The sequence below is a fragment of the Neoarius graeffei genome, chromosome 4, assembly GCF_027579695.1.
Source record: "Neoarius graeffei isolate fNeoGra1 chromosome 4, fNeoGra1.pri, whole genome shotgun sequence".
NCBI classification, from domain to species: domain Eukaryota; kingdom Metazoa; phylum Chordata; class Actinopteri; order Siluriformes; family Ariidae; genus Neoarius; species Neoarius graeffei.
The window spans coordinates 63,511,421-63,529,799 of record NC_083572.1 but is presented as its reverse complement, the minus strand read 5'-3'; the positions used below and the strand labels follow the sequence as shown (position 1 = coordinate 63,529,799).

Here is an 18,379-nt window from a genome sequence, read left to right as displayed (position 1 = left end):
AAATTTATGGCAGGCACATCATCGCCCCCTAATGCTGCTTCGTCACATTTGGTTGTAAGGAAATTGATTTCCAGAAAAGCCATACTGTAGGTTTGGATCGTTGAATATTCATTGTTGTATTTTACTTCTCTGTGCACTCAAACTTTGAAAGTATTAAAGCCAACATCAGCAGAAAACATGTAAAGTTGTTTGCAAGAATTATAACTAGATAGATACACTACCGTTCAAAAGTTTGGGGTCACTTTGAAATTTCCTTATTTTTGAAAGAAAAGCACTGTTCTTTTCAATGAAGATCATTTTAAACTAATCAGAAATACACTCTATACATTGCTAATGTGGTAAATGACTATTCTAGCTAAATTCTACTAAATGTCTGGTTTTTGGTGCAATATCGCCGTATAGAGGCCCATTTCCAGCAACTCTCACTCCAGTGTTCTAATGGTACAATGTGTTTGCTCATTGCCTCAGAAGGCTAATGGATGATTAGAAAACCCTTGTACAATCATGTTAGCACAGCTGAAAACAGTTGAGCTCTTTAGAGAAGCTATAAAACTGACCTTCCTTTGAGCAGATTGAGTTTCTGGAGCATCACATTTGTGGGGTCGATTAAATGCTCAAAATGGTCAGAAAAATGTCTTGACTATTTTCTATTCATTTTACAACTTATGGTGGGAAATAAAAGTGTGACTTTTCATGGAAAACACAAAATTGTCTGGGTGACCCCAAACTTTTGAACGGTAGTGTATACAGTAAATATCTCACACATGTAATGCAAAGCAAAGATGCCTTCAAAAATAATGAAAAATTAAATGAGAAAATAAATAAAAAAGCTTTATTTTATTAGAAACATAAAAAAAAATTCTGCAACATTGAAGTTTCTGAAATAAATGTTTAAAAGTCTGCGTTTTTCTTCTTTACTGACACATTAATGCTGAAGGCATAATATAGGCATTTAAATATAGGAATTTAAGGCAACATTTACTGCATATAAAAAAAACCTTCAGGGTTTATTGGGTTATTGATCTGTGAAGAACATTTGATATGTTGAACCACTAGGGGGCGACTTACTCCTGAGAAAAGGTTCAATTCTGTCACACTTTGGGGAAAAAAATTACAGGATAGGAAACTTAATCAAGATTTATAAAATAAAGTTATTATTTGACCAACTTTGTGACACTTTCTATAATAAGATTAATCCTGTGTCTGAGGTACAAACAGATGATACATGTTCTCTAGGTTTAAACATATTAAAAGTATAAAAAAAATAATATTTTTTTGAAATGGTGGCTGGGTTTCCTTTGTGCTTGTCTATTCCTTGACACAGTATGTGTTCTAGCAACCGTCAAGCAAAGACAATCAAGACACAATTAAGTTGACTTGTGCGATATATAATACCTTCAATTACTATTCATGTCCTACAGTCTCAGTAGCCTCACTTAAGCATTGTGTATGGCTTATCACTTGTATGTAATTAAATTTCGGGTAGGGAAACAGGACTTTTGGCAGTTGACAAAAAAAAAATCAAAACAAAATAATTCATCAGCTGTGCAAGTAAAGTGTTTCTGAGGCTCTGTGAGATGAAACAAGTTGATATTCAAAACTTTATTAGGAACCCCTGGACACCTGCTCATTCTTGTAATTCAGTCAGCTAGTCATGTGACAACAGTACAATGAATAAAAGGATGCAGATACAGGTCACAAGTTTCAGTTAATATTAACATTAAACATCAGAATGGGGAAAAATCGTTTAAAAAAGTAACTTTGACTGTGGCAAGATTGTTGGTGCCGAACATAGTGGATAGAGTATTTCATAAACTCCTGGGATTTTCAGCACACAACAGTCTCTCAAGTTTACACAGAATGGTGCAATTCTCTCCAAATGGAGAAAACTTGGAACAGTGGTGATTCTTATTAGAAGTAGCTGTCCTACTAAAATTCCTCCAAGAGCACATCCAGGAAGGAAGAATAGAAATCCAGACATACATCTAAGGAACTGCAGTCTTTGCTCATCTCAGATAAGGTCAGTGGTTTTTTTTTTTTTTTTTATGTTGTGTGGATAATTTGCTGCTTCAGGGCCTGGGCAAGTTGCCATAAATGATAGAGCAATGAATTCTGCTGTTTACAGGAAATCATGAAGGAGAATGTCTGATCATCAGTCCATGATCTAATGCTCAAGCACAACTGGCTTATGCATCACAAGAGCAAATCCACCTTTAAATTTTTTTTAACTCACCTGCCACTGCCCATTCTGGAAAGGACCTCTTTTGCGCTATACTTTGTGGCATGGATTCCACTAGGTGTTGGAAACATTCCTTTAATATTCTGGCCCATGTTGACATGACTGCATCACATAATTGATGGAGATTTGTCAGTTATATATGCTTCAAATCTCCTGTTCTACCACATCATAACCATGTACTATTGGGTTCAAATCTGGTGACTCGGGAGGCCAATGAAGTACACTAAGCACATTCATGGAATCAGTTTGAGATGACTTGTGACATGACACATTATCATGCTGGATACTGACATAAGTTGGGTAAACTGCAGCAATAAAGGAATGCATGTGGTCAACAACAATACTGACATAGGTGGCATTCAAACAGTGCTCAACTGGTATTAAGGGACCCAGTGTGTGCTAAAGAAACATTCCCCACACCATTACACCACCTCCACCAGGCTAAACTATTAATACAAGGCCATTTGGGTCCATGGACTCCATGGGTCCCTGCTGTGGATACCAAATTCTGACACTACCATCTGCATGTTGCAACAGAAACTGAGATTCCAATCTTTTGACAGACATACATTGTCATGTTTTTATGAACCTGTACCCACTGTAGCCTCATATTCCTGACTAACATGATGTAAATGATAAGCCATGTGTGCGGCCCATATGTAACTTTCTCATCTCATTATCTCTAGCCGCTTTATCCTGTTCTACAGGGTCGCAGGCAAGCTGGAGCCTATCCCAGCTGACTACGGGCGAAAGGCGGGGTACACCCTGGACAAGTCGCCAGGTCATCACAGGGCTGACACATAGACACAGACAACCATTCACACTCACATTCACACCTACGGTCAATTTAGAGTCACCAGTTAACCTAACCTGCATGTCTTTGGACTGTGGGGGAAACCGGAGCACCCGGGGGAAACCCACACAGACATGGGGAGAACATGCAAACTCCGCACAGAAAGGCCCTCGCCGGCTATGGGGCTCAAACCCGGACCTTCTTGCTGTGAGGCGACAGTGCTAACCACTATACCACCGTGCCGCCTATGTAACTTTAACTAACCTATTATCTTAACATAAATTAACAAAAAACAAAACAAAAAAGTCAGTTTGGGCCAGTTTAATACCAATGAATATATGTGTGTGTGTGTGTGTGTGTGTGTGTGTGTGTGTGTGTGTGTGTGTGTGCGTGCGTACGTGCGTGCGTATACACATATAAACTGACACTCAAGTGCCAGTTTTTCAACTATACCCACAGTGTACATTAATTGGCTATTATAGTCATTTTATCATTTTATCAGGTGCACCTCCCACAGACATCAACTTCATAGATATATCTTCTGACTGGAGCCCACCTGCAACTATGCACAATTTGTCAGCCACTTTTCACTCCATCTATATCCTTGAGTGCTGTAGGACTGGCCATGAATATGTGCTAAACAGTGGTTCTCTGGTGGTGGTGTCTTTCCATTGATGGATAAGGCATGAGAGGTCTGACAAGCTGTGCATCTCAGCAGAGTTACATTAGTAATTATATATACCTGAAAGTGACCTGTGTGTTAGGTGTGCTTGAAGGGGAAATGAATGATGATATGAGCTGGATACAAAATAAAATATTAACAGTTTCCATTGTGTGTAATGTTTAACTCCAAGCCTAATTAATGGAGTGAGAAGAGAATGTGAAGTGTAGTGTGTGTGTGAGAGAGAGTTTAGTGTATAATGCAATGACATTAAAGACATTCTATTCCATCCATCATCTGTAGCCTACCCCAGCTGACTATGGGTGACAGGCGGGGTACACCCTGGACAAGTCACCAGGTCACTGCAGGGCTGACACATAGAGACAAACAACTATTCACACCTATGGTCAATTTAGACCAATTAGCCTAACCTGGATGTCTCTGGACTGTGGGGGAAACCCATGCAGACACAGGGAGAACATGCAAACTCCACACAGAAAGGCCCTCATCGGCCGCTGGGCTCGAACCCAGAACCTTCTTGCTGTGAGGTGACAGCGCTAACCACTACACCACCTTGCCGCCCTCTATTCTATTGTCCAGGGAGAGAGAGAGAATTTTGTGTGTAATGCAATGCCAATATGCAATGACATTAAAGATATTCTATTCTATTCTATTCTATTCTATTCTTCAGTGTGTGTGTGTGTGTGTGTGTGTGAGAGAGAGAGAGAGAGAGAGAGAGAGAATTTTGTGTGTAATGCAATGCCAATATGCAGTGACATTAAAGATATTCTATTCTATTATTCAGAGAGAGAGAGAGAGAGAGTGTAATGCAATGTCATTAGCAATGACATTGAAGATATTCTTTTCTATTCTATTCCATTCCATTCTATTCTATTATTCTATTCTATTATTCTATTCCGTTCCGTTCTGTTCTATAGCGCAGGGAGCAGTGGGCGGGGCTTACAGAACGGTGTCGCCCGCGCTCGTGCTGTTAGGAGGAGACGTGCTCAGTGAGGCTCATAGTGACTTTTCACCTCGATCGAGTTGGATATTAATCCTGCGACTTTAAAACAAACAGAGGCACGGGGCACGAAAACCGGCAAAATGAGCAAAGTGCAAGGAGGCACGAAATGTGTGAAATACCTGCTTTTCCTCTTCAACTTCATATTCTGGGTGAGCCTTTCACTCCTAAACCATTTCAGATGGAATAAACTGGTATTGAGGGAAATGACAGGTGCTGTAGGCTGTAAGTACACCAGGCTGTAGGTACACCAGGCTGTAGGTACACCAGGCTGTAAGCTGTAGGTACACCAGGCTGTAAGTACACCAGGCTGTAAGCTGTAGGTACACCAGTAAGTACACCAGGCTGTAGGTACACCAGGCTGTAAGTACACCAGGCTGTAGGTACACCAGGCTGTAAGCTGTAGGTACACCAGGCTGTAGGTACACCAGGCTGTAAGCTGTAGGTACACCAGGCTGTAAGCTGTAGGTACACCAGGCTGTAGGTACACCAGGCTGTAAGCTGTAGGTACACCAGGCTGTAAGTACACCAGGCTGTAAGCTGTAGGTACACCAGTAAGTACACCAGGCTGTAGGTACACCAGGCTGTAAGTACACCAGGCTGTAGGTACACCAGGCTGTAGGTACACCAGGCTGTAAGCTGTAGGTACACCAGACTGTAGGTACACCAGGCTGTAAGCTGTAGGTACACCAGGCTGTAAGTACACCAGGCTGTAGGTACACCAGGCTGTAAGTACACCAGGCTGTAAGCTGTAGGTACACCAGGCTGTAAGTACACCAGGCTGTAGGTACACCAGGCTGTAAGTACACCAGGCTGTAGGTACACCAGGTTGTAGGTACACCAGGCTGTAAGCTGTAGGTACACCAGGCTGTAAGTACACCAGGCTGTAAGTACACCAGGCTGTAGGTACACCAGGCTGTAGGTACACCAGGCTGTAAGCTGTAGGTACACCAGGCTGTAAGTACACCAGGCTGTAGGTACACCAGGCTGTAAGTACACCAGGCTGTAAGCTGTAGGTACACCAGGCTGTAAGTACACCAGGCTGTAGGTACACCAGGCTGTAAGTACACCAGGCTGTAAGTACACCAGGTTGTAGGTACACCAGGCTGTAAGCTGTAGGTACATCAGGCTGTAAGTACACCAGGTTGTAGGTACACCAGGCTGTAAGCTGTAAGTACACCAGGCTGTAAGTACACCAGGCTGTAGGTACACCAGGCTGTAGGTACACCAGGCTGTAAGCTGTAGGTACACCAGGCTGTAGGTACACCAGGCTGTAAGCTGTAGGTACACCAGGCTGTAAGTACACCAGGCTGTAGGTACACCAGGCTGTAAGTACACCAGGCTGTAAGCTGTAGGTACACCAGGCTGTAAGTACACCAGGCTGTAGGTACACCAGGCTGTAAGTACACCAGGCTGTAGGTACACCAGGTTGTAGGTACACCAGGCTGTAAGCTGTAGGTACACCAGGCTGTAAGTACACCAGGCTGTAAGTACACCAGGTTGTAGGTACACCAGGCTGTAAGCTGTAGGTACACCAGGCTGTAAGCTGTAAGTACACCAGGCTGTAAGTACACCAGGCTGTAGGTACACCAGGCTGTAGGTACACCAGGCTGTAAGCTGTAGGTACACCAGGCTGTAGGTACACCAGGCTGTAAGCTGTAGGTACACCAGTAAGTACACCAGGCTGTAGGTACACCAGGCTGTAAGTACACCAGGCTGTAGGTACACCAGGCTGTAAGCTGTAGGTACACCAGGCTGTAGGTACACCAGGCTGTAAGCTGTAGGTACACCAGGCTGTAAGTACACCAGGCTGTAAGCTGTAGGTACACCAGGCTGTAAGTACACCAGGCTGTAGGTACACCAGGCTGTAAGTACACCAGGCTGTAAGCTGTAGGTACACCAGGCTGTAAGTACACCAGGCTGTAGGTACACCAGGCTGTAAGTACACCAGGCTGTAGGTACACCAGGTTGTAGGTACACCAGGCTGTAAGCTGTAGGTACACCAGGCTGTAAGTACACCAGGCTGTAAGTACACCAGGTTGTAGGTACACCAGGCTGTAAGCTGTAGGTACACCAGGCTGTAAGCTGTAAGTACACCAGGCTGTAAGTACACCAGGCTGTAGGTACACCAGGCTGTAAGCTGTAGGTACACCAGGCTGTAGGTACACCAGGCTGTAAGCTGTAGGTACACCAGTAAGTACACCAGGCTGTAGGTACACCAGGCTGTAAGTACACCAGGCTGTAGGTACACCAGGCTGTAAGCTGTAGGTACACCAGGCTGTAAGTACACCAGGCTGTAGGTACACCAGGCTGCAAGCTGTAAGTACACCAGGCTGTAGGTACACCAGGCTGTAGGTACACCAGGCTGTAAGCTGTAGGTACACCAGGCTGTAAGTACACCAGGCTGTAGGTACACCAGGCTGTAAGCTGTAAGTACACCAGGCTGTAGGTACACCAGGTTGTAGGTACACCAGGCTGTAAGCTGTAAGTACACCAGGCTGTAAGTACACCAGGCTGTAGGTACACCAGGCTGTAAGCTGTAGGTACACCAGGCTGTAGGTACACCAGGCTGTAAGCTGTAGGTACACCAGTAAGTACACCAGGCTGTAGGTACACCAGGCTGTAAGTACACCAGGCTGTAGGTACACCAGGCTGTAAGCTGTAGGTACACCAGGCTGTAAGTACACCAGGCTGTAGGTACACCAGGCTGTAAGCTGTAAGTACACCAGGCTGTAGGTACACCAGGCTGTAAGCTGTAGGTACACCAGGCTGTAAGTACACCAGGCTGTAGGTACACCAGGCTGTAAGCTGTAAGTACACCAGGCTGTAGGTACACCAGGTTGTAGGTACACCAGGCTGTAAGCTGTAGGTACACCAGGCTGTAAGTACACCAGGCTGTAAGTACACCAGGTTGTAGGTACACCAGGCTGTAAGCTGTAGGTACACCAGGCTGTAAGTACACCAGGCTGTAGGTACACCAGGCTGTAAGCTGTAAGTACACCAGGCTGTAGGTACACCAGGCTGTAGGTACGCCAGGCTGTAAGCTGTAGGTACACCAGGCTGTAAGTACACCAGGCTGTAGGTACACCAGGCTGTAAGTACACCGGGCTGTAGGTACACCAGGCTGTAAGTACACCAGGCTGTAGGTACACCAGGCTATAAGCTGTAGGTACACCAGGCTGTAGGTACACCAGGCTGTAAGCTGTAGGTACACCAGGCTGTAAGTACACCAGGCTGTAAGCTGTAGGTACACCAGGCTGTAAGCTGTAGGTACACCAGGCTGTAAGTACACCAGGCTGTAGGTACACCAGGCTGTAAGCTGTAGGTACACCAGGCTGTAGGCTGTCAGTACGCCAGGCTGTAAGCTGTAGGTACACCAGGCTGTAGGCTGTCGGTACACCAGGTTGTAAGCTATCAGTACACCAGGCTGTCGGTGCACCAGGCTGTCGGCTGTCAGTACACCAGGCTGTCAGTACACCAGGCTGTAGGCTGTCAGTACACCAGGCTGTCGGTACATCAGACTGTAAGCTGTTGGTACACCAGGCTGTCGGTACACCAGGCTGTAGGTACACCAAGCTGTCAGTACACCAGGCTGTAGGCTGTCAGTACACCAGGCTGTCGGTACACCAGGCTGTAGGCTGTCGGTACACCAGGCTGTTGGTACACCAGGCTGTAAGCTGTCAATACACCAGGCTGTAGGTACACCAGGCTGTCGGTACACCAGGCTGTAAGCTGTCAGTACACCAGGCTGTAGGTACACCAGGCTGTCGGTACACCAGGCTGTAGGCTGTCGGTACACCAGGCTGTTGGTACACCAGGCTGCTAACCGGTACACCAGGCTGCTAACCGGGCTAGCAGTCACACAGGTATATGAACTGCCTCTGTCTGTGGGAGAGTCATACTTCCAGCTCATCTGTTTTCAGACTTGTAATCAGCCTTCTGAAAATAATTTCCTCCTCATTTCACCCTCTCAGTAATAGTAATAGTAGTGACAGAAATTCAGTCTCGTGCTAATTGGCGTCCTGGTGGTTATGAGGTTTAATAGTAACTACAGCTCTGTGACTAGCTCTCACAGCTTGTGTAATTTTCACCCTTCACTTAATTTTCTGGGTTTTTTATTTAATTCATGAGTTGCAAACTGGTTATTTGTGACAGAAGGGCTATGACAAGACATATTTGTCCATTTTTGGTTTTATTTGTATTATTTTATGACAGAACTGACTGTTATGACTGTTCAGTATGAATTCTACTGAGAGTTTTTAGCATCTGGAAATTTTCACAGAGCCCCGATTTTGAAATTCCTCTTCCTTTAACACTGAAAAATCCCCGTGTTACATTTTCAGCTATAGCGTTTAGGGGCAAGCAAATGAAGTGAAAGCATGAACACAGCACTTTAGATGTTAATTCACCACAGGGGATTTTGATGTGCACTTTCTCACTGAAGTCCAGGATATTGCAGTCCTTACAGCTTTCTCACAGCACTGCTTCACTTTGACAAGGAAGAAACTGTATAATAAAGGGGAAATGGTCTATTTTCTGTACATTTGCACAACTATTTCCTGGGTGGTGACTGGCTGTCAGTTTACTGTGACATTTCCTTCTTTCCTTTTTCATGGGCAGCATGGTGTTGTAAGTAGTTAGCATGGTCGCCTCACAGCAAGAAGGTTCTGGGTTCGAGCCCAGCGGCTCTGTGTGGAGTTTACATGTTCTCCCTGTGTCTGCGTGGGTTTCCTCCAGGTGCTCCGGACATGCAGTTAGGTTAATATGGGATGGCCTTGGGCTGAGGTGCCCTTGAGCGAGGCACCTAACTCCCAGCTGCTCCCTGGGTGCTGTTAGCATGGCTGCCCACTGCTCTGGGTATATGTGTGTGCATGTGTGTGTTCACTGCTTCAGATGGGTTAAATGCAGAGAGGAATTTCACAAGTGTGTGATGAATAAAGTTGTGCTTTCTTTCTTAACTTAACTTTGTAGTCCATCAAAGTCAGCCAGTCCCCATTGATGGCTCATCTTTTTAAAATAATGATATGCCTATGCCAAGGAGTGCATTCACATGAGAAATTATAAATACATTGACATTCCACCTCAATTGCACCATAATTGCACATCATTGGACATTAATTAGGTTTAAATGATGGTTGACTGTAGATTAAGTGCCAGCCACTAAGGTTGTACAAGCAGTGGATACTTAGTGCCGGTCCAGAGCCCGGATAGATTTCCTGATCCAAAATCAGGAAGGGCATCTGGTGTAAAAACCTAGGCCAAATCAAATATGCAGAACAGATCCGCTGTGGTGACCCCTAACAGGAGCAGCCAAAAGAAGAAGAAGATTTATTAAAGAGCAGTCTTTAATTCGCTAGTGTTTGTTACATATATACTTAGCTTATGGCTTTAAAATGGAAAGTTAATTTCTGATATTGTTATTAACCATTTAGAACCGTTGTATCCTTTGCATACTGGTAACCTTGCGTCCAGAATTTATTCACTAATTTTTCATCTATCATTTAGGTTATTTCAGATTTTAATCCTGATTTTGTGAGCACTTAATTGCTATTATGTTGATGTTGCAATATTTTCTGTGTGTTCTGTCTAATTTTGTGTAAATAGGTCACAGGTATAAGCTTATTAAGTATTGAGGTCTGGCTTTTTGGGAAGAAAAAAAAGATAATCTAAAATGACATCCAAAAAGCCAGTGTCCTTAATATAGCTTGTAGTTTTGAGTTCAGAACCAGTTGGAATCCACTTGAGATTTTTTTTTGTGTGTGGTTTCAGTTAAAACATTTTAATGTTTGGCCAACAAATATCTGGTTTACCCATATGAAGCATTGTATTGCAGCAATACAGTGATGTACCCAATAATAGAGTATCGTGATCCGGCAAGTCACATGTAGTCAAGTAAAAAATAGCTTTTATTTTGCCTACGACTGATGGAAACTTCATGGTTCACTTCTGAGCAGTTTTACTTTGCCTAAAGGAGTCATGCTTTTTTTATTTAAATGAATCATCACTGTCTTTTAGAAATCTTTTCACTTAAGAGATACAATTAACATGTTCAACTGCCGTTATTCTTTGTAAAGTAACTAGCTACTTTTATCTTCTGTGAGTTATTTGAGTATACACTAATCTGCAGAGGTGTAACGAGTTCTAAGTTATACTCAGTTAAAAGTAACGCTACTATGGTGAAATTATACTAAGGTAAAATTACTTGTATAAAAATCTACTCAAATAAAAGTAAAAAGTAACTTACTTAAAATGTATTTTGGGGAAGAGTTACTCCGTTCCCTTTTTTTTTTTGGTAATATACTGGGTGGTTGGTGATGTGCAGTTTCATTATCCTCTAGGACCTTTCCCACACAGTGCAGACAGGGCAGGAGCATGTATATAACACATTACTTTTTAAATTTCAGATCACCTTTTTCTTACAGCTGGAATTTATTACATTCATACAAAGCTTTTCATATTGACATTGGATTAAAGCACATTTCTTACTTACAAATATGTCTAAAGATAAAGTTAGAAACTGTTTGAAAGGATACACATTAAGTCATAGTATTTACTTTATAAACAATTGATCTCATCCCATTTCCATATTGTAAATTATAAGCATGGTACATGCAGGGTGCACATGTAACTTTCATTTAGTCTGACCATACATTAATAACTGAAATAAATTGAGCAATGTTATGCCACCTCAACTGACAGCCAAGCTGATGGATTTTTGTACCATGTCATCTTAAGAATAGAAATGATAACAGAAGAAAACTTTTAATCAATCAATCAATCAATCAATCAATCAATCAATCAATCAATCAATCAATCAATCAATCAATCAATCAAAATAGCAAGCTGATGTTATTATGGGAAAGTTTACGTTGCATTAAAATGTTGATTCCCATCATTTATACTCCTACACAGCACTACCTCTATCAGATCTGAGATCAAATATAGACAAGAACGTGACATCAGCCTGAAGTAGTTTTGGCAGACCATGTTTTTTGGGAAAACAATGTGGTAAAATTGACTGGTGGCACATAGGAGATAGTGATCATCATCACGCCTCACAGTTGCTATGTTGTGTTCTGCACCCTCAACAGTAAAACACACCCACACATTCATTTATGCTAGCTACAGTGTAGGGGAAGGGAGTGCAAAACACAGATTTTATGGCAGCTGTAGGGACTTTCTATCGATATAAATTACAACCTCATATCAGCAAAAGTTTGGATGGTATGGAAAATGCAAATTTAAAAAGAAAGAAAGCAGTGATTTCTAAATTTACTTTGACTTGTATTTCATAGTAGACAGTATGAACCAAAGATATTTCATGTTTTGTCTGGTAAATTTCTTAACATTTGTTAATATACACTACCGTTCAAAAGTTTGGGGTCACCCAGACAATTTTGTGTTTTCCATGAAAAGTCACACTTTTATTTACCACCATAAGTTGTAAAATGAATAGAAAATATAGTCAAGACATTTTTCTGGCCATTTTGAGCATTTAATCGACCCCACAAATGTGATGCTCCAGAAACTCAATCTGCTCAAAGGAAGGTCAGTTTTATAGCTTCTCTAAAGAGCTCAACTGTTTTCAGCTGTGCTAACATGATTGTACAAGGGTTTTCTAATCATCCATTAGCCTTCTGAGGCAATGAGCAAACACACTGTACCATTAGAACACTGGAGTGATAGTTGCTGGAAATGGGCCTCTATACACCTATGGAGATATTGCACCAAAAACCAGACATTTAGTAGAATTTAGCTAGAATAGTCATTTACCACATTAGCAATGTATAGAGTGTATTTCTGATTAGTTTAAAGTGATCTTCATTGAAAAGAACAGTGCTTTTCTTTCAAAAATAAGGACATTTCAAACTGACCCCAAACTTTTGAACGGTAGTGTGCATCCATTCCTGCATTTCAGGCCTGCGACACATTCCAAAAAAGTTGGGATGGGGGCAATTTAGGACTAGTAATGAGGTAAAACAATTGATGGCCTAGTCTTTGAGGAGCAAATATGGGCCGAGAATCTCCAGTTAGACAACAAATGCATGAGAAAATTATTGAAATGTTTAAAAACAATGTTCCTCAAAGAAAGATAGGAAGGGATTTGTATATTTCACTCTCTGTGGTGCATAATATCATTAAAAAAGTTCAAGGAATCTGGAGGACTTTCGGTATGTAAAGGGCAACAGAGCAAGCCTAAGCGAAACATGGAGAATATAGAATTATGGAGACTCAGTGGTGCAGTTGGAAATCTCAGGATATGATACCTCCATCCACTGAGTAGGATCATTAATCCTTTCTAATATTCGGGTAAAAGGACACTGTCCACCAATACCGTGAAGTTTATCTAAATACTGACACCAGTCATCAGCCACCAAAGTACTAATGCAACTCTCCTGATATGTCATTGCAACTATACTTTAACCATATATTACATTTTAATGTATTTCCTTGTCAAACACCTGCAGACTCCATTAGCTGCATTCAAATTCATGACAATTCCTGGATGATTGTTCTGATCACATCATTTCCTGGCATGTAGTTCATGGAGACGTTTTTTTTTTTAAACTTTTTGATGGAGGCAATTTATATTGCAGTGGAATAAAATACCTCAAAATAAACAGGCGTAAGTAAAAGCAAAATTACAGTTTAAAAAATACTCAAAAATTATAAGCAAAGTAAATATATAATATATTTGACAAGGGCAAAATTGTGATGGCTAGATGACTGGGTAAGAGCTTCCCCAAAATAGCAGGTCTTGTGGGGTCCCAGTATGCAGTGGTTAGTACCTAACAAAAGTGGTCCAAGGAAGTACAGCTGGTGAATTGGTGACACGGTCATGGGCACCCAAGGTGGCCGGGTGCGTGTGTATCGCTTAACCGAAGAAAATGGCACCAGGATGCACTTAAGGAAGAAGATAAGTGGACAGAGGCAGTGTGATACTCTGGGCAGTGTTTTTCTGGGAAAGCTTTCGTTCTGGCATTCATGTAGCTGTTATTTTGACATACAGTGGTGCTTGAAAGTTTGTGAACCATTTAGAATTTTCTATATTTTTGCATAGATATGACCTAAAACAACATCAGATTTTCACACAAGTTCTAAAAGTAGATAAAGAGAACCCAGTTAAACAAATGAGACAAAAATATTATACTTGGTTATTTATTTTTTGAGGAAAATGATCCAATATTACATATCTGTGAGTGGCAAAAGTATGTGACCCTCTAGGATTAGCAGTTAATTTGAAGGTGAAATTAGAGTCAGGTGTTTTCAATCAATGGGATGACAATCAGGTGTGAATGGGCACCCTGTTTTATTTAAAGAACAGGGATCTATCAAAGTCTGATCTTCACAACACACATTTGTGGAAGTGTATCATGGCACGAACAAAGGAGATTTCTGAGGACCTCAGAAAAAGCGTTGTTGATCCTCATCAGGCTGGAAAAGGTTACAAAACCATCTCTAAAGAGTTTGGACTCCACCAATCCACAGTCAGACAGATTGTGTACAAATGGAGAAAATTCAAGACCATTGTTACCCTCCCCAGGAGTGGTCAACCAACAAAGATCACTCCAAGAGCAAGGCGTGTAATAGTCGGCGAGGTCACAAAGGACCCCAGAGCAACTTCTAAGCAACTGAAGGCCTCCCTCACATTGGCTAATGTTAATGTTCATGAGTCCACCATCAGGAGAACACTGAACAACAATGGTGTGCATGGCAGGGTTGCAAGGAGAAAGCCACTGCTCTCCAAAAAGAACATTGCTGCTCGTCTGCAGTTTGCTAAAGATCACATGGACAAGCCAGAAGGCTATTGGAAAAATATTTTGTGGACGGATGAGACCAAAATAGAACTTTTTGGTTTAAATGAGGAGCGTTATGTTTGGAGAAAGGAAAACACTGCATTCCAGCATAAGAACTTTATCCCATCTGTGAAACATGGTGGTGGTAGTATCATGGTTTGGGCCTGTTTTGCTGCATCTGGGCCAGGATAGCTTGCCATCATTGATGGAAGAATGAATTCTGAATTATTACCAGCGAATTCTAAAGGAAAATGTTGGGACATCTGTCCATGAACTGAATCTCAAGAGAAGGTGGGTCATGCAGCAAGACAACGACTCTAAGCACACAAGTCGTTCTACCAAAGAATGGTTAAAGAAGAATAAAGTTAATGTTTTGGAATGGCCAAGTCAAGGTCCTGACCTTAATCCAATCGAAATGTTGTCGAAGGACCTGAAGCGAGCAGTTCATATGAGGAAAACCACCAACATCCCAGAGTTGAAGCTGTTCTGTACGGTGGAATGGGCTAAAATTCCTCCAAGCTGGTGTGCAGGACTGATCAGCAGTTACCGGAAACATTTAGTTGCAGTTATTGCTGCACAAGTGGGTCACACCAGATACTGAAAGCAAAGGTTCACATACTTTTGCCACTCACAGATATGTAATACTGGATCATTTTCCTCAATAAATAAATGACCTAGTATAATATTTTTGTCTCATTTGTTTAACTGAGTTCTCTTGATCTACTTTTAGGACTTGTGTGAAAATCTGATGATGTTTTAGGTCATATCTATGCAGAAATATAGAACATTCTAAAGGGTTCACAAACTTTCAAGCACCACTGTATACCACCTGCCTACATATTGTTTCAAACCATGTACACCCATTCAACAGTATTCCCTAATGGCAGTGGCCTCTTTCAGCAGGATAATGCACCCTGCCACACTGCAAAAATTGTTCAGGAATGGTTTGAGGAACGTGACAGTTCATGGTGTTGAGTTGGTCTCCAAATTCCCCAGGACTCAGTCCAATAGAGCATCTGTGAGACATACTAGACAAACAATTCTGATTCATGGAGACCTCACCTCGCACCTTACAGGACGTAAAGGATCTGCTGCCAAATACCACAACACACCTTCAGAGGTCTTTTGAAGTCCATGCCTTGATGGGTCAGAGCTGTTTTGGTGGCACAAGGGGGACCTACACAATATTAGGCAGGTGGTTTTAATGTTATGGCTGATCGCTGTGTATTATTGTACAGTATATGGTTTCACATACCTCAGGAGTTACATGGCTTAACTATGTACAACAGTAAGGTTTATTTTTACAGTTCCAGGCTTTGAATGTCTGTTAGAATAAAGGTTATTTGTATTATGTAGAGGAATGCATCAGATTCATGTGAATTCTGATTTTATTCAACGTCATGTTATTTTCTACCCAGCCACCGAACATAAACAGACTTGTACATTCTCTGGCATAATGATTTTTATCATCAAACTAATGAAGTGATCACATTAGATTGGCTCAAATGGTCATTGTAAGAATGCTGTAATGAGGGGTTTTGTTGGAGTGATTGGTTTTCTCTGTACTGATGTCCAAACAATAGACAGCGACCCCTTTGTCTTGAAATTTGTATGATAGAGAAGTGAACTGTTGTCTTGGCAGCTTGGCATAGTGGCTTGGTAGGGTGAGTGTCAGGGCTGGAGAGTTCCAGCAGGAGTGACAGTGGAGGCCTGTGAGACTGGCACAGCCTGCATGTTGATGATGACAGTGGGGGAGTGGCAGGACGACCTTAAATGAAAGGTTTCCCCTTTGCTCAGAATGCTACTCTTTGCTTAATCACTGATTTGTTTTGTACTCTGTGAGGAAGGCTCGAAATGGTATTCTTTGGTATTCTGTGTCCTAAGTTTCAAGTTGTTAGGAAAACGGAAGCACAACAGGACAAGCCACAGAATATATCCTAATCCATTTCAACTGACGTTGTAAAGTCGTCTGTGAGTTGAAACACTGCAGACAAAGTCCAAGTGCGCTTGGGTTGAGAGTTTGTGTTTAAAAACTCTCCCACAGACAGACTAAACAAATACTGCATGGTATTTGTTATAAAATTTTACAGTTCTAATAGAGCCAGTGAGCATTAAAAAAAAAAAACCTTACATTTTTTGAACCTCCCACTTAGGGGTTTTTGACAAAAGAACTGTAAGAGGTTGATGGAGAGCTAAAAGGTTTGAATCTAAACTTAACTGCTTGTCATCAGTATTTACAGCAGAACAAACAGTTTCGAAGGCAACGTAGCACTAATCTTTTCTATTAGAGAGTTGATGGATAAATGATAAGAACTCAAAAATTCACTCGTTTGGATTTCAGCCTGGTTTTGCCAGCCACCACAGCATTTATTACTCAAATGTGAATAGTAAATTTGAACGGTACTACTGACTTGACAGAAGACAATCATCAACACCCTCCACAAGGACGGTAAGCCACAGAAGGTTATTGCTGAAAAGGCTGGCTGGAAAAGGTGCACAAGCAACAGGGATGACCGCAGCCTTGAGAGGATTGTCAAGAAAAGTCTATATATATATGCGCAAACTATACACACAGTATATAGGATAATTTAGTGTTCTCTAGTCTAGGCATCATGTTGGAAGTAGATTATATTGCTTCACTATCCAACTATTCGTATTGTGTCCAATAAATAAATGTGTCAGAAGGAAGATGATGATGCAATCTCAAAACTGATAGCCATAACCATTTCTCATGTTGTGTCCAGCTCTCTGGTTCATTGGTGTTAGCAGTAGGACTGTGGCTGAGGTTTGATCCTAGTATATCCTCATTACTGAAAGAAAATGGAGTTCCCCAAACCTTCTTTTTTGGTGAGTAGCATACAACTTTTACATTAAAGACCTCTCTAAGCAAAAAAAAAAAAAGTTATGCTATATGAAAAAGAATGTTATGATGTAACATAATCACAAAGTCAAGTATATTATACCTTTTCAGATCTTCTATGGTGATTTTCTGGGATTAACTTGGGATTTTAAGTGGCATACTTAAGTATGTTATATAAAGTATATTAGCTATACTTTAGTATGTTATATAAATTTGAGACGGGTCAAGACTAGTCAGATTGCATCCAAATTCAATTTTGGTGTGGTCAGCTCACAAGGCACCTCATAGTTTGTCTCAAATGGGCTATAAAAGCCATCATGTGAGTGCCGGTATTATTATCAAAGAACAAGAAGCTGCAGCCCCATTAGGGCGACTGATATCCACTGAATTTCACAAAACATATATATACTGACTGCTGTTTACTGTGGCGAAACTACATGACCTAAAGGTGTCATTGAAGCCCATGATGTCTGCTATTTTTGTACGTTGATACATTTTCGTGGTCAAGCTGCATGATGGTGTGGTGTGGGTGGGTGGGTGGGGGGTTGGGTTGGTTGGTTTGGTTGGGTTTTTTTTTTACATCCTGCACTGGGCCCCCTATTTATATCTATCTCTATCTATTGATTGTCTATAAAATCTACAGAATGTCCAAAAAGTCATGAACCGATAAGAGTACCAAGAAGTACCAATACTTCTTGGTATGAGAAATACCAGTCTCTCACCTTTTATCCAATGTTGCTGACATTTTTCACCTGTAAGGAAAAACACATATAAAAATATGTGCAAATAAATAAATAAATAACCATGCATGCTCATGTAGTTTAACTCCCATTGGCTCATCACGTTTTTCGATAACCTTTATGACCTTCTGATGGCCAAATGAACTGCATAATGCTGACGGATAGTTCACTGATTAACAAACAGGGAAAAACAAACTGGATGGGATGCCAGTACATACATACATTTACACACTTGTTCAAACTTCACTAAAAGAGCCAGTTTTAGCAT

The 18,379-nt window shown here is 41.5% G+C and overlaps 1 protein-coding gene across 1 annotated transcript in view; it reads left to right on the top strand.

Moving 5' to 3' along the window:
• Positions 1 to 4,707: 4,707 nt before the first annotated feature.
• LOC132885132 (CD9 antigen-like) overlaps positions 4,708 to 18,379 on the top strand; it is a 31,515-nt gene continuing 17,843 nt past the window's right edge. Inside the window, exons 1-2 of the mRNA XM_060919463.1 lie at positions 4,708 to 4,866; positions 17,256 to 17,358. Coding sequence (XP_060775446.1) covers positions 4,798 to 4,866; positions 17,256 to 17,358 — 172 coding nt within the window. The 5' untranslated portion in view covers positions 4,708 to 4,797. The remainder of the gene's footprint in view (positions 4,867 to 17,255; positions 17,359 to 18,379) is intronic.